At 40.6% G+C, this 21,546-nt stretch overlaps 1 protein-coding gene across 4 annotated transcripts in view; it reads left to right on the forward strand.

Moving 5' to 3' along the window:
- Positions 1 to 21,546, forward strand: part of LOC109968758 (receptor tyrosine-protein kinase erbB-4) — a 244,655-nt gene that overhangs the window by 121,413 nt on the left and 101,696 nt on the right. For all 4 annotated transcript variants that reach the window (XM_020615248.1, XM_020615250.1, XM_020615249.1 and 1 more), the window contains exon 3: positions 19,497 to 19,683. In XM_020615248.1, coding sequence (XP_020470904.1) covers positions 19,497 to 19,683 — 187 coding nt within the window. The remainder of the gene's footprint in view (positions 1 to 19,496; positions 19,684 to 21,546) is intronic.

A 21,546-nucleotide genomic window follows, 5' to 3' on the forward strand; every position in this document is an offset into this window, starting at 1 on the left:
GTTTCTTCTATGGTGACGCGATGTGGTGTACCTACTAAGCTGTCACCTAACTGTATGATGTCACTTGTGTTGTAGCAGCTCCTAGTCGGGATGGTTTTTCCTGCTGCTGTAGTACTTAAATATACTTTCTGGGACCTATGTCTTTGTCATTTGCATTCAAGGTATTTTGCTAAATCTGTTCTCTCGAGGGTGTTATAATATGTTACCAGTAAGTTCAGCATCTTATGCACTTCAAGAGATAATGATTGAAGTCCTTTGCCAGTACAATATAGCACCTTACAAGACAATGGGACTAATGGAAGAGGGCGCTGATAAGAATAGTTGTCTCTTGGGTCTGTAGCTGCTTTCTGTATCTGTGTTTCTGTGTTTGACTGCATTTCTATCATCGGGAATTTTGTTGTAAATTTCACTTTTTGCTATTGCATGTGCATATACTGTATGTGCCACCAGGCACTGCCCCTCCCCCCTGCTGTTTAATGAAGTGAGGTGTAGTCTAATTACTGGGCTAGGGCTATCAAATGAATACCATAAACAGTCCCATTAGGCCTGGCATCATTAGGGAAACAATTAGGCATCTGGGGAATTGTTAAATGGATACAGGGTGGGGTGTGTGTGTCTGTGTGTGTGTGTTGGGGTGTTGAAGATTTGGGAGTTATGTTGTTGCCATGGGAACTCTCTGGCAATCACCCGATTGCTTATGAGAAATTAAAGAGATCCCACCTGGATTCTTAAGCTGGAAGTGTTTCAGCTTAAGGATGGTAGTTGGTGTTTCACTGCTATTATGTTTTACTATTCATGTAGAAGCTTGTTCTTATTTTTGATTTTTATGGGGGGGGGGGTTTGTTTGTTTACCTTTAATTAAAAACATCACGTTACACTACAAAAGCTTAAATCCAAATTAAATTAATCATTCACCAGATTTGACTAACGCATTATCTGCAGCTTAAAGCACTGCACACACATACCAGTTCATGCAAAGTTCAGCATCAGCACACACTCATATTATCCACAGTCACATAGATGCTGCATATAATTCAACAGATACGCTACATAGACTCATACATTCTGAGCTGCAGGCAGGTTGGGAATGGCTAAGTCCAACTGGTCTGCTTGGACTCTTTATGTTCTGCTTAAAAACACAGCCTGGAAGGTACATGCAGCATATGTGGATGAACAGTGTAGATGCAAGGAAGGAGTCAGGATGAAGAAAAGGAAGTAGGAGTGTAGAGAAGAATAGCTAGAGGGTTGTCACTTTTATGGCTGGCAAAAACAGCTGCTGTGCTAAAATTGCAGTGTTCACCTACTGTGCTGCGGTTGTGTGTGTGTGTGTGTGTGTTTGTGTCTGCGTCTGCACACATCCCTGCTTTTGTGTGTGTATGTGATGAGAGCAGGGGGCAATACAGAGCAGAGATGAGAGGGAGGGAGGGCAGGGACAGACTGGAAGACTTGGTGATTTTTGCCTGGTGAGATGCTGACAGTTAGATGGATGAGATGGCTCTGAAGCCATGCTCAGGTCCAGCCTTCTTGTAAACCACAGATCTCTGACTTACCATTATATTCTCTGCCTCCCTTCAGTACACCCAGAGTGAGTGCAGGAGGACCAGACATATAATAAACCTTTTTATCCCAGTCTGTATCAAATCTGGGTCAGTTTGTATTCACAAATAAGCTGTAGCATTTGTTTTGTGCAGATTGTATAAAACAAAGAAATATCCATTGTAATCTTCTGTAAGGAACAAATTTAAAAAAACAGGATTCATAAATAAACTTGGACTTCAATATATTGCAAGTTGAAATTTTCACCAACCATGTCCAGCTCAATAAAGTTTGCCCAAGATTTGTGTTTTTGGCAAAAACTCTTCATTAAGTAGTTTAGGGTTCCTCAGAAGTACTTCTAGTTGAGAGATAAAATGCTTCGTGACTACAGGTGTCTGAAGGGCATCACTATTCTTCTGCCTGGTGTACCGCCACTGTTGAGTTTGCTGGCTAGCTCCCCTGGCCCCTGTCCGTCTGCCACTCAGATGACCCATTTTCCCTGAAGGGAAGCAGGGAGTCGCGCCAAGTGGCCCACTGTGGCCCACAACCAGCTAATGATGTCACCTAGGCTGAAGGACTCTTCATTAAAGCCGGATCAATCTGGCAGCTAGTGCTGCAAAACACAGGGCACAATGCCATGGCTGCAGCTGAGAGCAGAGGGACAGGGGGATGTTGGTCCATAAAGTCAGGAAGACATGTACAACAAATCTTATGTGTCATAGTGTGTTGTTTAAAGTTTGAAACCTCACTTCAGAGGACTGAATATATCACAAGTTAGGGGTACAGACACACATCCTTATACACACACACAGCAATAAAGAGTGATGAAGAACACAGTCACTGAGGTGTATACTCTATGTCGACATGCAGACAGAGACACTATGTACTGGGTTTATCTCCAGCAAACACCAGCCGGGAGAGAGAAAAGATACAGCTTTCTCAACCAGTGCTCATTTCCAGGCTCTCCTTTTTTTCAAGGGAGGTAAAGTGGATCTGCAAGCTCAGTTCAGTGCAACCAGGAACCAGAGGAGGGAAGCAAATAAAAAGAGATGAGAGAGGAAAGAAAAGAGACTCCTCAAACCAAAGTCTTCCCATTTTCTTTGGGCTGTATTTCAGCTGCAAACGAAAGCACTCAGTGATTCTGCTGTTCAGCTATTCTAACAGCGTACATTCTCAGAAATCTATTGGGGGGACACGTGCTTTCTGTCTCATATGCTCAGCAGATTATGGGTCTGTGCGTATGTGCTCAGTGCATTTACTTGTACTGTAGCATTCTGTGTAGATGTTACATTAGCAAAGACGAGTCAAAATGAGGTTAGAGGACACACTTACATGGGGTAAATGTTTATTTCAGAGCGGCAATATTCATATGTTATGACAGACTTTTATCCCTGCTGTCTTGCGTCAAGACTTCTTCAGCTACTTTGTTTTATTTCTTTCATGTCCTTTCCCTAACCTGCTAAGATTAGTGTGCTAGCAAGAGATTACTGCTTCTCTGTGTGTCATTATCCAGCACTCATCTGATCACTTCTCTCTGTCTGAAAGTGTGGCTCAGTGCTATTAATTTACTGTGAGGCAGTAATTCACTCTGTCACACTTGTTTCACTGTATCTGCCCTTCAGTAACTGGATGTTAGTCATTCACACAGTTACTCATATACTTTATGGACATATATTTGTGTACTTCTAGGGTGGGTATGTGTTTCATGATTTGTGCTTTCCACTTCCAATTAACATAATCATACAGCAAACAACACTTTGGATCATAGTGTGCATCCAGTAATGTGGAAGCAACAGTTTGGGGAATGTTGTTGGATAGAAGAAACCGTTTAATTAAAGGCCGCAATGACTGGTTTTAAATTGAATGTATCTAAACTCATTGCAGAGATTGTTCAACATACAGTATGTATTGACCTATTCACAGACACAAAAATGGGCATCATGTTTCTTCCTTTTATTTTGAACCCTGGCAGCTTTGGCAAGTTGTAGTTACCTGACAAATGCTGTTGCACCTAGTCTAACTTGCTTGAGCTACATGTGTGGATTAGGTTTTTTGAAAGCATTTTTAGATATGAATCTCTCATCTGTTTTTAGATTATATAGGCTGTAACTGACATAACACCAAAGCACAGATGGCCATGTCCATTAAGAAATGAAGTGTACTGTGCAATAACTTGACCAGCCTGCACAGACTTCTGACCTTAACCCCCATCCAGCACCTTTGGGATTATTTGGAGTGGTTACAGTGGGAGAAGTAGCGTCCGTAATAAACAGCACCTGCAGTACACGTAAGCAATGTACCCCAAGTTACTTCCGTCTGTACTCCAACACATACTGTACAGTAAATCTTAAATGTCAAAAGCAAAATGAGGAAACGTATCTTTGCTTGAGTCCTTCACCTATGTAGGTGGCTCTGGCTGGCAGTTGGTGCCTCATATTCAAAATGGCCATTGGGGTGTCAGAAGATAGAGGTAGAGAGCATTCAACTGATAGGAGAAGGGTGAACAGAGGTCAGAGTGAGTGCAAGAGTCTCCATAAATATTTAGTACAAATTTTAATCACCAAAAAATGTCATTTTCATCCACTCCTGCCATGCAAATGCCGGGAGTTGTGTACACAGCTGTTATTTTGTTTCTTCATGTATGTTTAAGTCACATGCTTCATTTACATTATGATTTATTCTAAGTTTGTATCCACCACACTTGTTTTTACTGTTACACAAACTTTTCCATCTTAGTCAACATTTTATGTCCTCATGGCATCGACAGCCGGAGGAATTATGCGTTTAGGTTAAATGTCTGTACATCCATCTCTTTCTATATGTCTGTCCATCCCCTTCTTGTGAGTGTTAAATCTCAGGAACACCTTGAGGGGATTTCTTCAGATTTGTCACAAACATCCACTTTTTCAAGGACAGTGTTACAAAGCTCTCTATCAGTCCTCTCTTCTCCATTGTAAAAAAAAAATCTCCAAGTGACGACAGCATGTTTGTCAATGGAAATTATTCATGTGCAAACTGAAAATGTGCATAAAGGCAAGTGGATGGAAATGTTGTTAACAGAGAAAATGAAAATTCCCAACACAGTCAAAAACAGTCCTCTTAGACTGGCTTGTAGTATTGTCCATCTGTGCCAGTCATATACTGAAAACTTACTACAGGCTTTCAGATCAGATTGTTTTTACCTGATTTTTATTTTTGTGTAATTTTCTCCCAGTTAGTTTGGCTTTGGGTGAGCCTGAGAAAAAGCTGTGCCTTCACGGTGAGAGATGGTATTTACATGGAGAGGCAGAGTGAGGTAAAGGACAAGGCCAGTGAAGAGGTCAAGTGCTCCTTTCTCTGGTCCTCCACTCTATAGATGTTTCACATTGTTGTGCTTCACACAGCACAGTGCCTGTCACAGGGCCTCTTCACCAAATAATGACAGCAGGGGCCCCGGTGATGGCTGGAGAGGGATGTGCAAGCCGGGTGAATCGTATAGTTTCATTAGCCTCTGAACCAGCTGAGGAGCTCATAAAAGGTTGGGACTGTCGCCTGGAACGGGAAGCTGTTCACGCCTTGCGGGCACCCGGCAGTGTCTGCATAATTACAGCTCTTAACACTGAGAAAATTAGCACCCTACTTGTGCCAGGCAGCACCGTGCCAGATCTCAGTGGCACTACCCTGATGTATCTTATAGCCTGTTAATTGTGGGGTAATGGAGATGTGCAAGTCCAAGAGAGGAAAAATAAAGCATTTTACTTTTTGTTTTATTTATTTTTTTATTGCCTCTTTTACAAGGGTGTAGCTGTCGCGGTAGCTGCCGTGGAGTAATCTTAACCAGAAATGAAGTGAGAAAGATCAAACTACTGCTGTGCTCTATTTCACTGAGCATGTTAGTTTGTCACTCAAGCTCAAAAATTCCATGTATGTCAGCTAACAAGACATTGTGTTAGATAGTCTGTTTTAATACGTCATTGAGTTTTAGTGGTTCTGGACCAAAACAGCTGTAAAAAAAAAAAAAGCCAGAATCAGAAACTGAAATCTGAATGTTTGATAGCAAATAAAGTTTGTACTTCAAGTGCAGAAGGTCATACATTCAAGGTGAGTTCTCGATTCAAACAGTATCTGCCCCTTAAATGGCCATTATCTGTTCATCATCAGGTGCATGCTATAGTTTATAATGTGCTGGACCTTCAGTGTGATGGTTACAATAATAAACGCTGAGCATACCAGGTTTAAGACCCAAAACTACTTTGTTAGGTTTTGGGACAGTGGCTAACAATACTGACTATGGGGAAAAAGGGAAATGGTTGAAAATCCTGCATTTTGCTGTCCCATCCACTCTGACCTCCTCCCTACATGGATTTAGTGGTGCCACATTAAGAGTGACAAACAGAGATCTTAGCTCATGTTATAATTACTACGGCCCCTAGAGGTCACCTAATTATACCGCACATCGATGATGCGTACCTACTGGCAGGTGCAGTGTGCCCCTACATAAGATACACAAAAATGGAGGCATTGCCAGCTTTATAAATCTGTGAAGGTAACCAGGCCCAAATATAAATGTGGGGCTGGCACTGTTGGACCCGACTCCTATGGGAGATGCAGCTTCTCCCTGTGGAAGTTGGGGTGTCTCGTGCCCCTAGGGGGGCTTGGTAGGTGGTGCGACTGAGACACTGCTCCTGCTCATTACTGGGCTCCTGGTTGTTTAGCCTGCAGCACTAGAGAGCTGTTGTTTCAGTGCAAAGAGAGGGGTGGAGGGGCCCAGGTAAGAGAATAGATGCACAAACTGTATTCATACAGTGCATATTATGGAAACATATGCACAAACTCACACATTAAACCTGAATGCACACAATCTGCCATTTAGTTTGAGGCTGATTGTCCAGTTCACCTCCTGCACAGTTCCAGCGTGTGTGGTCGGCTGCATGCCTGCTTTGTTGTCGGCCTGATCAAAGCAGACACGGTGCAGAGCAGAGGTCTCAGAGGTGAAATTAAAACCTTGCTGCTTCCACGGCATGGAGGGACAACGTGATTACTGTTAAATTAAAAGGTACGACCATAAAAGCGGGCCACGACAGAACCCTCGCAATTCATCAAAGTGATCCCACGGTGCGTCTTTTGCTTATCAAATTGTAAAATATTGTCCATGACACCGGTGTAACAGGGGCGTAATTAATGCACTAAATCAATTCCGAATCACTCTGCTCAGAGTGGCCCTGCTGGGATGCGTCATTATCACAAATTATGGTGGCAGATGCATGGGGCCAAGAGGAATGGATAAAGCTCTGCCGCTGTCTCCCTCTCCTCGACAGCCAGTCCTATTCATTTCTCCCTCGTCTGACTCACTGAGTGTCAGACAGTGTTGCATTTCTCTTTGGTCAAACCTGTGCTTTCTGCAGATAGTTTTATTATTGAGTACTATTTTGAATTTCATGTCCTGATATTATCCCTTGGCTGTAAACAATATGCGGGATATAATGACTCTGTAACATCTATGTCTAAAACTTCAAAGTGGTAAATTGAAGAGACTGATATTTTAATAGTTAGATGTTTTTCTTCTGTGTTTTACATCATGATGCCTACTGAGAGGCTTGGCACACGTTTGACATTAAAATACAACTGTTTAATTGCTTCGTAGAGGTTATTTACTCCCACACAACTGAAAGCCTTTCCTCACTGAGAGAGTGCAGTCGCAGGAGTCCAAATCCCACCATACAGCTTTTCTTTTTTATTTGTCATTTTTGCATGAAATATGGATGCACTTAGTCATTTAGAAATAAAGAAAAACCTTACATGTCTGTTATGTAGCGAGATGATGGACACCTGTTTCATCACTATTATTTAATATGTATACAGTTTCTTAATTTTTGGCCAGAACTTTCTTAACATCTTTCTTTTTATTCTGGACAAATGTCCTGTTTGAAATGTGCAAAATGTGATATAAACACTTGCTAAGAGGCCTTATGGTGAAATTGTTTGTCAGTCACTGTTTTCAAGATTAAAAAGAACTCTTATCAATTTTACACCATCGTGGACAGGAGTGCAGGATGTTCTGAGGAAAATGGAAATCCAGCACAGCTACTCACAGGCTTTGTGGTGAGATTGTTTTGTGAACATATAATACAGATTTAATGTTAACTCTGTATTATATGGAGTAACATGGCCTTTCTTTCTTCATCAGCCTGGCTTTTACAGGCCACATGTGCCTCACCACTTTTGCTTTGGTTATAACTGGGTGACCAGCAGGACCACAACTTGTTTCCTCTAAATTCTATTTCAAGAAGCTATCCAAACATTCTTGTTGTTCTCTTGCGCAACCTGGAAAGTTGGAGGAGTCACTGACAGGATAAACAACAGCCTCATACTTCTGCAGGGAAGAGTGTAGCTAGGCCTAGTATTAACCCCTCAATGCAAAACCCAAATAAACTGTGGAGTCCCTTCTTGTCCCATCTTGTTTCCCACAGCTTCCCAAGAATGTTCTGAAATCCCCAGTTATTTGCTGCTAACATATGGATAGTTGCATTATGGGAACAATCCATGAGACTGAATAATTCTGTGTCTGACTGTGCTGAGCTGTGCTTGTGTAATGGTGCTCTGAGATCTTATGCCTTTTTAAAGGCACCACATCATCACTGTAGGATATATTAGGTATGCATTTAGCATTTTTATGACTTTTCCTAAAGATTTCATGGCTCACAATGAGTTATAAGATTTTAGCAAATGTGTATTCCACAGTGTTCTCATCAGAAGTTGAATTCTTTAGAGTTCCACTGTGTTTGCACATGAAATCCAATTCCCACATTATACACATGACACACATCTTTATTATTCCTAGGGTAATGATAGTGGCACAAGGTGCAAATATGGGGAAAAACACTGCAAGTAGAAATACACATTTATAGAGAAAGAGAGAAAAGCCGTCTTGTTTAAGAAGGAAACTGTACTTTTTTACTTGACTACATGTATTCAACAGTGGCAGTTACTAGTTATCTGCGGTTACATAATGCACACTGGATCGCTCTCCTGTTTGCTGTTTAAATCTCCCTTTTTCTTAAAACAAATATTTTCAGTGCAATGGGACATTTAATGTATTTTGACCAGAAACAAACAGATTTAATGACTTTTCTGGAAGTAGAGTCATGTTTGTGTGCTATGCTGCACGACTATCCTGTTCTTTGTCAAAATTAGCTTTATTGTTGCTGCTTACAGGTTAATCAGTAGGTAAAAATTCAATTTCAGCTTCAATTCAGTTTTATTTGTATCGTGCCAAATCACAATGAAAGTCATCTCAGGACACTTTATAAAGTAAGGTCTAGACTTTACTATTATAATATTAATATTACAATAAAACTATCCACTAATAGACCATGTATAACAATAAAACTATACTCCTGTATTTTTGTTTAAGGTACACTTTGAATGCAGAGCTTTACTTGTAATGGAGTACTTGTGGTGGAATATTGGAATATGTCTGTTTGTGGTTGTTATGTACAGTACATGTACTGTATATGTATATAACAACAACAAATAAACGTAAAGACTAGTTCTAAAAATAAAGTAGTTAGGTGTCATCTTATTCATATATTTTTCATTGTTTTCTATTTTCTTTCATTACAATGGTAATATGATTATTACTGCTCTTTTCATTATTTTGATGTGATATAGTTGCATTCACATTCAGTCTACAAAGCTGTGTGGGTTAGTTGTGGAGTTGTTACAGGTATCAGAATATAACACCTGTAGGCAGATGTATATATCCTGGAATACAGGAAAGGAATAATTGGGCAGGGAGACGTGGCTTCACATCGCTGAGTTCTCCGCCATTATTTTTATTTAAACACAAATTATTTCAACAGTCTGTCCACTGGGTACTGTATCTGTCGCTCATTTGTTAATTTTCCAGTACATACTGCACATTCAATGTATTCTTATACATAGCAGATTGTGCTCATGAAACAGATATAACACACAAAACATCTTGGTTGAAATCCTGTCTTACATACCTTTACTTTTACTTTAAACACATCCTGGGTTTGAAGTGTACCATCACTAATGAATAAGCACTTTTGTATCATTTTTAACTTGAGCAGTACCAGATAAACAAATCATGAAACATAATTAACAGTTCACACATTTCCTTTTTAACATGAACATGGAGCCAGGGTCAAATTACAAACAAACGCTACCAGGTGAGGTGAGTGACCTGAACTGAGAGTATAACCCAGCTAATATTAGCATGCTTGCTAGCGAAATGAGCCAGTATGTAGCAGTCACCATAAGTACTCAAAAAAAGTACTCCTGCAACCCGTAAAAACATCCAATGCTCGGTTTCCTTCTTGGCCTGATAACCATTCATTTACTGTAGTTTACCTATATTACTAACCTTGAATACAGGAAATGAATAATTAGGCAGGGAGACGTGGCTTCACATCGCTGAGTTCCCCGCCATTATGAGAAAAACCCAGCGAAGCACGCTAGATGGCTGCAGTCCATCGGGTAAACCAGTCTCACACTGCCACCTACTGGTGTAAAAAAGTATTGTCCTATCCATAACACTGGGTTATGTCATGTTTTGAGAAAACAAGATGTTTACCCTTAATGCCATTATATACATTCAAACTAATGTGATCACACATTAGTTGGACATCACAGAGTGTTAACATTTTCCTTTTGCTTTCAAAACCAGGTGGCACTTGAACACACAGTTAAGCTGTAAAAAGCCCAAATGTCGGCCCTGGGACAAACCCAACATATTATCACCGGTGTTATACGTCAGTACCAGTCTGCTATTGTTGCCCTCTTGGGTTCTTTCATTGTAGTCTCAAGAGACACCAGAGTGCATCACGTCTGCGACACCAATCCCATCCTTTAGAGCCGCCTTTCAGATATTAAAAACGTATCTTTGCCTCTAATTTATTTATGGGTGTGTGCATATTGTTTCTCCCAATGCCTTTTTAATTTGGCTTCTCTCAGGCTGCCTCAGCTGTGCTTAGTGGAAGGAACAGACTGTGTTCCTCAGTGACATTTACACTCTGTGAGTGTGAGCACGTGTTTGTATCTTTATATTTATGTTATGGTTTACATTATGTGACTCATGATGTCTTTGTGTACCTGTTCCTGTTTATTAGTACATGTCAGTCGGAGTTAATCTGGGGTGATTGTCACTGTTACTTTCTTTTACCTAAATTATTATTTTCACTCAGTTGCACTTCTATTTCTTTTGTCCTCCTGAGACCCGGCAGTTCATGTTTGTCCTCTATGGGGCACATGACACTGTGGTCTTTATTCCAGACACCATGGTTGCAGTCTGTTTGTGTCATGATGGCCTGGAAAGAGGACATCCTAGGCTTTCTAGTGATGTCACGCATACTTTTAACACCTCAAAGACTTAATTTATATTAAAATAATCAAAATATTAAAAGGGTAAAACCTTATATTCCACACTTTTGGCTTCATGGCTGAGTATAAAAAAGTGCATAGTAGTAATAAGACCTTAAATTGAATATTGTGAGGGAATAGTGGTGTTTAGCATGAAAGCATGATGAGTGTCTCAGAGGATACAGTAGTATTATGAGAGATTATGGTGGCCCTCTATAATGTGAGATCAAGAATGATTTATATCCTCACTGGCCCCTCATAACACAATCATTACCTGTAACTTCTGTTTTGTTTCCTTGCATTCACCTCCTTTCACATTGGGAATTCATGCGTTTTGTCTTTTTTCCCATTGACGTAAATTGATTATCCAAGCAAAGTCTTGCATTGTCTACCTATGGCTGCATCCTAGCTCTGCACCAGGCCAAATCATCAATCACTTGGAAGGGCCGTTAAGCACCTTTTCTTCCTCAGAGGAGTGAACTGACATTGGGCTCCCCCTTCCTTCTCCTCTCCCTGGATTCATTGAGTCCCCCCACCCCATGCAGCACATTGGCCTCTCCCCTTAGGGATCCTGCCAGCTCTCAAAAGTTCTGTCCTAAGCTGGGATGACCATGAATAATGAGGGAATTAAATATGAGCTACAGGAGCTACGTGCTATAGGAGATAACATGCTTCTCACTTTTTGCTCCATACCAACTGCCAAGCGAGCACAAGCTAGCCTGTGGCTGACGTGCACTAGCTTTGTCACATAACTGCATTATGTAGGGTCCCCAATGGCTACAGCATAATGTGATACACTGTGTGGCTGTTGCTGGGTTGCTCCAACAGCCTCACCTCATGGGTTATGTATTAGTGTTTTCACTGCAGCTTAAGGATCATATACTGTACTGCACTGTCACTGTTTTGGTTTTGCTTGCTACTGCTCTGCAAACTTTCTCCTTTAGTGATTTGAATTTCAGAGGCAGGGTCATTACTGTAAATGTGTCTTGACAATACGGACGCCTCACGGACGCCACTCATGTAACAGGCATATCTGAGATTGTCTGGCTGTCTGAGACAATAAATATCAGCACTGAACACTAGTATCACAGCTGCTGCTGGAGACACACCCCTGGTGTGTCAGCACGCGCGCACACACACACACACACACACACACACACTGTGTCATCCCAAAATCATTTTCATCACTAGCTGTCAGTGCTGAAAGTGAAAAGGTCCATTTGAGTGTTCGTCTCTCAAAATGTTTTTCAGTAGCTCCAATGGCACCTTGCACAATTATGACCTAACACAGGAAAACAGTTTAACACTTTTTCACAGATTGCATTGCATATTATAAATCCATATTTTTAAATTAGGTTTAAATCTTTAATTACATAAGGAAATTACACTTGGAAGGTTAATTTTTCAGCTCTTGTACCAGTTTTTGCTGTCACATTTGGTCTCCACTCCACTTGTTCACTATCTAAATTAAGAAAATGAGGAATAAAATACTCAAAGATGTGAGCTCGTGACTTATTTAAAAGAATAAAAATCCCCATTTGATTAATGTTTTTTTGTGATTTAAACTGGTTCTTGATTTAATTTAGACTTTCTGGTATTTGAACACAGTTACAGAAAAGCTTGATTCAGGACACTGTGTGAAAGTAGATACTTTTTTAGTGAAAGCTCATCCAGTTAAAGTCGTTTGATTGAGCTGAGCAAGACATTGACTTTCCTTTTCCCTAATGTGCTGGTGGAGAAGCTGGAATAACTTAAAGTGGGTGGACTGGATTTGAAGCCGCTCCACACCACGGACATAAAAAGGTGTGTGTGGGTTCAAAACACCCCCCATGTTTGATTGAAGTCTTTTAAAAAATCTCAAACTCTACAGTAATACCTGTACTGAATGACTCAGTCATTTTCACTGTGACATTTCATGTGGCTGGATTCCCATTTATTTCAAAGTTAATGGCCCTCCTTTCAAAGGCCTTGATTTTTCAAACAGGATTTCTTAAAATCTTGAATGTCACACATGAGTGCTTTTAGTATACTTTACCAGCCAGACAGTCACACGAGGTGAAGGAGTGCATGCGTCTCTCACAGAGCTCATTGAAGTGAATTGGTAAACAGTTCCCTGCCCGCCCATTGACTTTGCCACCATGTGGAGGAGTCAGACGGCACCGGTGCTCCAGTCGGATCAAACTGTAGAGAGACAGCAGTCTTGCCACTGACATGCACTGATGCACTCTCCATGACTCACTGGCAGAGTGCTCTATATGTATGGAAATGAGCCATAATGAACATAATATGTGTCCTATCTCTTGTATTTTAAAATGGTGTCATTATTTGGTGTCATACTTTTCCCTCCTCATGGTGCCTTCTTCGTCCTCTCATTTTCCACTTTGCTCTACACTCCTTTGTCTCATGTGTCCCTCCTTTCTCCTTCTATTGCTGATTCGTGTCTCGACCACCTCATTTACACTCTCACTCATCCAGATGACAGGAACAGATGCACTATCAATTATGCTTTAAAATATATCTCCTCTATGCTTGGCTTGCTGTGCGCTTTCTTCAAATGCTTGATTACACTGTACCTCCTAACCCTAAACTTCTCTGTTCTTGTCCCTGCTAGACTGTTGTTTATTCTTTCACTCTGTCTTTGTATACATTCCTCCTCAATGGTGCCATTTTTTGCTCAACAATTTTATTCATACTGTCTATTATTTGTATGAAAGCTGAGAGCACCTGCTGATATTTTAGGCACATTAAGTTGAGATTAAAGCTTAATTGTCTCATTACCTCCAGATAAACTGTTTTAACATGATGTCTGACTATCTCATTATCTCAAAACAGCAAATTAAAAATTCGAGGTGTTCATATTTGTTATCTTGAGATAACAATTGAATTACATTGTTATCACAAGGTATCAGACATTGTTTTCTCATGAACAGGACTTAAATATGTCATTATTGTGAAATAACAAAGCTGTGTTTTTTTCAGAACTCGTGCTGCTTCACCCAACTGATGTTGTTTTAGAGTCTCTCCAGGTTGGCTTATCCTGATGAAAGTTACATTATGAGAGGGAGAGACCTGACTAGAATAAGTTGTGGCAAGGATATTGCACAGGTGCAAATAATAATAATACAGTTGCACAGCAAGTTAGAACATTTACTCAAGTACTAATTCGAGGTACATTGTTATATTTTACTTAAGTAGTGTACACTAACACTTAATCTGCCACTGTAGATAAAATAAATCTAAGTACTACCAAACTGTAATTTGCTCTCAGTATGGTATCACAAAAATATGAGAACCATATTTGATATACAGTAATTGACTGACATCTAGAATGTATCTACACATTACTGACCAATCAGTTTTTTCTGAGGTGGAATTAGAATCTTAACAATAAATATGTTCGTTGTCATGGTTACATTTTTTCCTATATTTTTTTTATTTTGCATTCTCTTTTATTCTTCTGAATGTTACTAAGATAAGTGTACCCTTTTCACTTGATGTATACCTATATGTAGATGATGTTTTCAATTTAAACCTCTCTTATTCAATGATCTAAAGCATTATTGTATCCTAACTGTGACACGCAATGGCGATTCTGAAACTGGAGAAATGTGTATGCAAATATATTGCCTGCATTGTTAAAGTTTCCTGGTTATGTGCAAAGTAATTTGGATGAATAAAATATTTTAGACATATAGGCTTCTTTGTCTAAAATGGTTATGCATGTTGCTAGATTAGCAGACATAATCAGAATCAGAATCAGTTTTATTGGCCAGATGTGACGAACACATGAGGAATTTGACTCAGGTGCATCGGCTCTCAATGTGCAAAACAGTAAGCCAGCATAAGGCTGTGTAATATAACAAAACAGCAGTATTAATATCAACAACCAGTGCAAACAATGCAGAAAAAGCAGTATAAACAGACAGTACACAATGCAGACAACAAAGGAATGTTCGTTGAATTGAGATAAATAGGAATAAAAACAGAATACTTAAAACTAGAGACCTGAATAGGAGTATTGCATCATCTTTGAGTTAAAATTGGAGAGGTCCCTGAATGTTTGTGAGTAGTCACTTTATTATTTTATTTTTAATCCAGCTTTAGTATTCACTTTTACAGCTGTTTGTGCCAACAGAACAGGCCTTGATTCATTAACTGATAAAATTGTGTAGTTTGCTAAAGAACTGTTGGTTCATTTCAATACTGGTTTGAATATTCATCCCAGATTAGAGTTACTCTGTGGTGCTGTGCAAACTCAATGGCTGCATCTCTGTGCTGCAACACTGAAAACATTTCCACATGTCTAGAGTGGTTGAAGGTGCCTGAGCACAGCACCTCTGCCTCATATCAAGCAATTTTTGTTTCCAAGACATCACAGGCAACTTCTATCATGATTATGTTGTGTATAGTAACTAAAGCCCCTTTTGCTTCCCCGCCTTGGCCTCGATGCAGTGTCTCCCAGAAGATACAAAGAGCAATTTACCAATATGTGAAATTCACATTTTGCCCAGAGGTACACTGAACGAACAGAGGAAACAAGCCTGTTGGGACCGCATAGGATTCTGTTTGACTGAGAACTCCACACTAGGCCACTAATTGCCTGCAACTGATGGAGAAAAATGCTAGTGGAAATGTTAAACTTGCAGTGCATTATGGGTAGTTGACCTGGGTCGACTTAGTCTCGTCGGCGCCCTGTGGCACTGTTTCTTTTTTCTGTGTAGGTGGGGGTTATCAGAATATACAAGGCTTGTATGCATGTTCAGATGATGTGTAATAGAGAAGAAATTCTGCACAAACCCTTTATGGCTCTCACAACAGAGAAACGCTCTGATCCATCAGACTGGAATCAAAAGATTCAGCTGAATTGGTATCTAAAATAATGACCTGGGATTGTGCCAGACTGTGTAAAGATTGTTTTTTTTGTTGTTGTTTTTTTTCAATTTTTGGAGCCAATTTAATCACTTTTTTTTACCTCTGATGTCACCAGCAGGCTCATTTTAGGGGGTTGATGAAGGAGATGTGTTGTAAGCCTATGTCTCTGTGTGAGCAATTAAGGCTTCATGCTCCTTGTTGTAACAAATTAGTCCTCCCACTCACCTTGTTAAGTGTATATTTTGTGAGAAAATACAAGGGAAAAAAAAAACATCAGTTTATCTGCCCACCGTCCACCTTGTTAAGTCAAAGCACATCGCCTACAAGGCAGCAGTGGGCAGCTTCTCCAAGTAGCATCATTCAGCTTCTGAGTTTGTGTTTCTGAAACAGAGCACAGTTGATGAAACAAGAGGGGAAATGCAGGTGCACGAGTTTACTTCCCTCCGGGCCTCCCTGCTCCTTGTCGCACTGCTTCCTCTCTCCTTTAGCACAGAGGAATGCAGATAAATATTGATTAAGAGAGCGTTCAGAAGAAAACAATTTATGCAATGGAAGGAAATTAAGTAGTGTCTAAGCAAAAGAAAATTAGCGAGAAAGGGCAGCGTAATCCTTTAATTTAATTAGGTGAATTATAACAAAAAAAAACCTTTCTAAGTTTTTTTTTTCTTCTGCTCGCTCTCTCCCTCTTCACTCTCTCTGAAAGGCTTTCCTGCGGTTGCTAAGCAACAGGGAAACAGTTTTTCTTTGGTTTTACCAGCAGGTCCCGGAGGCTGGCTGGGAGAAGGGTGCACAGTGGAATCACTGTGGAGTCTGCCAGCAGCTGAGTGCATGCCTACAGCTGGGTCGGGTTGCAGAGCAGCCTCCCCTGCTCCCAATCACAGTGCCGCTGGGCAGACACCTGACGGTTTCGCTGAAGCTAACGATAGGAGGGCGAGCTTGTCGGCCCCCAACAGCAAACACAGGGTCACATAGGGGTCACAGTGATGAAACAGCATGATTCCTGACCACAGGGGCCTGACCAACAAACTCCCCAATGATGACAGCCTGTTCTGTGCATGTTGTTTTTGGAGGCTGAGTCACAAGTTGCATAGAGTTGCATAAAGTTGCACAACTTACTAAGTGTCTAACAAACATGACAAAAAATGATTTCACTAAGGGATTTTTGACAGGCAGTGGAGCACCTCACAATAGAAATCCTTTTTGCAATAAGTATGCTAATCAAAGCCTCTGTTGAAATGGATTCTACTGCTCTTTTATTATGTTGTTCTTTCTCTCTCCAGGTGATTGACACATTGTAATTTTGCTAATAAGTACCTCCACTGTCTGTTTCCTTCTTATTGTGTTAGTGCTACAATAGGCCAACTTGGCAGGTGTGCAGTGTTTGCTGAGTGCCCAGTATAGAAACTAATCTACTATTATCCTGAAATGCAGGCACTCCACATGCTGTGTCCTAACTGTCAGTCTCCACTAGTGTCCCCCAGGGGTCAGGAGCCAATCAAACCTTGCATTACTCATTCCCTCACTCCCTCCTAACCAATCATCCCCATCATTACTGGCCTGTCTATGGTTATTAAGATGTCTCTGTAGTTGCTCATTGCTTGAGGACCTTTTCCCATGATGCCCTGTGGCTGGATTTTTTTTAAAGTGCTCTTAAATGAGAGGATTTAATGTTTTCTGCAGAACATGAGGGCATGTCAATGCTCAAGCATGTTTGGGCCTGCTTTGAACTCATATACAAGATTTAAATGTAAAATATTTGTGCTTCCCTGTGGTAAGGCAGTGGGGCATCATGCCCTTGTAGCCAAATAGCGACTCCAGCTGGTTGTTCTTTGATGCTGGAAGCCATATAGGGAGATTATGTGAATTTGCATGTATTAAGCCCTCTTGGTGAGACCCTGGGCCAGCAGGTGTAAAGCAGCTGTTGAATAAACTGAGGAGAAAATGGGGATATAATTAGGAAACAATCATAAGAAAAGGCCAGAGGAATATATTTTGCATCTGCCAACTGCTGCAAACAAAGCCCGCATTGTGCTGAAACTTGTAAAAAGTTTCATTTTGTAGTGTTCTAGTTAGGCTTGTCAATGCTGGTCAGTAAAATGGGCTAGTGCTGCATTTACCAGCTGTTGTGTCTGTATTTGTGAGTTTCTCTGTGTGTAAGTAAGGCTGTGCTGCTGTTTGAGTAACAGATGAAAATTGCATGGCCACAGAGGTGGAGTTGTAGAAACAAGACAATATGTTGTGGTATAGAAGACACACACACGCTCATACAAGTCTGAGGATCTGATCATGATGCTGTATGTGAAGATGCGATTGGCTGGCATAGCCCTGTCAGCTAAAAGGATTTTTTCTTAGCTTTCCGCTGTAAGGCTGGGTGTCCATGACCTTTAACTCTAAAGTCTTCAGTGTGTTTGTTTTGCAGTGACCCCGGAACAAACACTTTTTTGTAGAATTACAAGACGTTCTTGCCTTGGCCCCATCGTTCCGCCTGACTTTGCAGTTGACTTAATTTGCCTCATCAAGTGCATAACACGGAGCTAATCTGACAAAATTTTAGTTACTTTTGAGAAGGTCAGCTGATGCACATAGTTGAGGACTGCCATGCTCTTCAGCAAGGCACTCAGCACACTGGAGCTCTCTTTTCTGAATATTATGTGTGTTTCTTTCAGCCAAGTCTAGTCAACTTAAACCAAGGCTAAATTATATATTTATTTTCTTCTTTCTTTTATGTTTGAAGAATTAAACCACACCTCACTGAGATATGACGCCAACAACATATACAACAAAAAATCATATCAAATAATTGGAATACAATCACACATGATTTTTTTTAAACTGTTATTGTTTATTGACTCTACAACATCATATTTGCGAGTGCCATGGCTTCCCAGGCCTTGAAGAACAGCTGATGGGCTAGTCAGAGGAGAAATGTAGTCAATCTCCAGTTGAGCTGACACTTTAATCATTTTCGAAAGTATGTCCGAATTTTTCATGAGCTCAACATTTCAAAATGCAAATAACTTGCTCTGTGCAATGAGCACACAGATGAGCAGAATGCATTATCTCCTTATGTGTATAGCATGAGTCAGACATGGCTATAGGCTTTGAAATAAAATTCACCTGCAACCAACCACACCAACCTTTGAACTGGGATCAGTTATAGTACAGTTGCGTTCTACTAGAAGATTTAGGTCTTTTTTCCCCAACACTATCCCCAGACAAGGATGTCCATAATGTATAATTCTGCTAATACCCAGATTACATTCAGCATATTTGAAATTCTTGCTTTCTGCAATATATTCACATGGATCAGGTTTAGATAATGGATCAAGCCACATTTTTCTCTTCGAACCAGACCCATGTCCGAGAGTGTGGCATCCAACCCAGACCTGACAAGCTTATAGTATATAACGTCCGAACCCGACCTTAGCCCGACACAGTTGAGTTTCTATGGTGTTGTTCCCCTTATCGTTAAATGAAGCAGACATTTGAGTGCTCCAGCCATCTAGCCTACGAGTCCAAACCTGAGATGGACCCAAACATGAGTTCTAAATTTTTGTCTAAACCCAACCTGAACCCCCAGGTAACTGATGGGTCCCGTCAGGCTCAGTTCAGGTATCCACGCTTTAGCCAGGTCATGATTATGGCAGTTTCTTTTTCAAAACCTGAAGCCAACAAATGCTAGCCTCACCATGCATTTAAAAATACTCCTTTCTTTCTTCTGTTAGTCTATCAGAGAGGTGACTGGCTACGTGTTGGTGGCTCTAAACCAGTTTGACTACCTGCCACTGGAGAACCTACGCATCATCCGGGGCACCAAACTGTATGAGGGTCGCTACGCCCTGGCCATTTTTCTCAACTACAGACGGGATGGTTACTACGGCCTGAGACAGCTGGGCCTGCGCAACCTTACAGGTAAGACTGATGACATGAGTGTTGTCATGTTTAATGGCATGCTGCATAATCAACACATCAACCTTTTGGCACTTATTTATTTGTTTCACTTCCCCTCTTATTAGGTAAATGGAGCAAATATACTAATGTGTGGGGCCTTTTGTTTTTACACCTGCAGTACATAAACAGATTTAATAAGGCATTTTTAATTAAGTCACAAAATTGGGACTCAACTTGTAAAGCTACATATCTACCACACTGGCAAATTAATCTTCTGTGTTGCTATACAGAGGGATTGAATGTTTGCAAAAAGTTGTTAATTACATTTTTGTTTACACTCTAAAAATAAACTTCTTTCATGGAAGAAGTTTTTGGTAGTTGTTTTATGTTTTATGGAACAGCTATTTTCTTTCTCATGTGAGAGGGTGTAAGATACAATGGATTACATTAAATTTTATTTTAGTAATAAAATAATCGGCCTTTGGGTCAGGACCTCTAAATTAGTTCATCTCTGCCATTTTTGGTGTTATCTACTGTTGAAGTGACCTTCCAGCTCCAGTCAAAATGTTTTACAGATCCACCGTCTTCCTGTTAATTTATATCTCACTGCTCATCCCAGATTTTCTCAGATTAGCCAGTTTCTATATGTAATCCTCACAGACTGAGCTGGAATGTCAGTCAGGCTACTAAAAGGTTAACTTTTCCAGAAGGTTAGAAGTCAGGTGTTGACTTTTTCTTCTGTCTTGGTGGCAGCATTACCATTGCTCTGGAAGAGAAACACAAGCCTTTGAAGTAGATGTACTGACTGATCATCAACTGTCACATATGATCTGATGAGCTCAGTCTGAGGGTTACTCTTTTTCTTTTATAGTGTGTTTTAGCTCTATTGATGCCTAGAGTGACAGGGAAGATACTGGATGAAGGTCAGAAATGAAACCGGAGTTCTCAAAGTCCAAGGTTGTATGAGGCAATGTTAGCTCTTGACAGGATGTATCGAATGTTTGAACATATTGTACAATTTATTAAACATGTTGAGCGAATCAAGAGATTTTCAGGAACAGAAAGATGTCTCACAGATACCCCGTTTACTTCACTCAGACTTCTGTGGAATCCATCCACCTTGCTCATTTAGTGTCTTACTAAGACCATGAGAGAGAGAATAATGCCTTTCTGTGTCTTTCATCTTGTTGAATTTTGGAGGAAATTAGCTGGCTTGAAAAACAGAAAAAAAGCATTGTTTTCCAGCATGGATGGAGCTAAATCTTTTAAGGCATCTGACCATGGCCAATAGAAAAAATCACGTCCAACACATATGTCCTCTAAAGTACAGCCAAAAACAAAGACAAATGTATGAGAAGCTGCCAATTGTCCCAATGATTTTTGTTTTTCATACAATTTTCAAAAAATATAAAAAACTGCTACATGTAGCACCTTTAAGGAAATACAGAAGAAGGAAGGGGTTACAAATTGGGCTTAATCCCACCATAGACTGACCATGTGGTATGCGTCCTAAACTGACACACCACCAGGACATCTCTCCTGTATCCCCCTTTGTTGTATTGTGCCTGTGGCTTTGGCATCGATCTGCTCGCTTTACACTGCTCTCCTGTGGGCACTGCAAATTATTTGGCATCTATCCTACTTTCCTTTGTTGTATTGTGCCTGTGGCTCTGGCATCGATCTGCTCGCTTTACACTGCTCTCCTGTGGGCACTGCAAATTATCTGGCATCTATCCTACTTTTCCCCCTCCTTGAACCGCCACCTTATTGTGGTGGAGGGGTTTGAGTACCTGAGTGATCCTAGGAGCTATGTTGTCGGGGGCTATATGTCCCTGGTAGGGTCTCCCAAGGCAAACAGGTCCTGGGTGACGGGTCAGACTAAGA

The sequence above is a fragment of the Monopterus albus genome, unplaced genomic scaffold (genome assembly GCF_001952655.1).
Source record: "Monopterus albus unplaced genomic scaffold, M_albus_1.0 scaffold161.1, whole genome shotgun sequence".
NCBI classification, from domain to species: domain Eukaryota; kingdom Metazoa; phylum Chordata; class Actinopteri; order Synbranchiformes; family Synbranchidae; genus Monopterus; species Monopterus albus.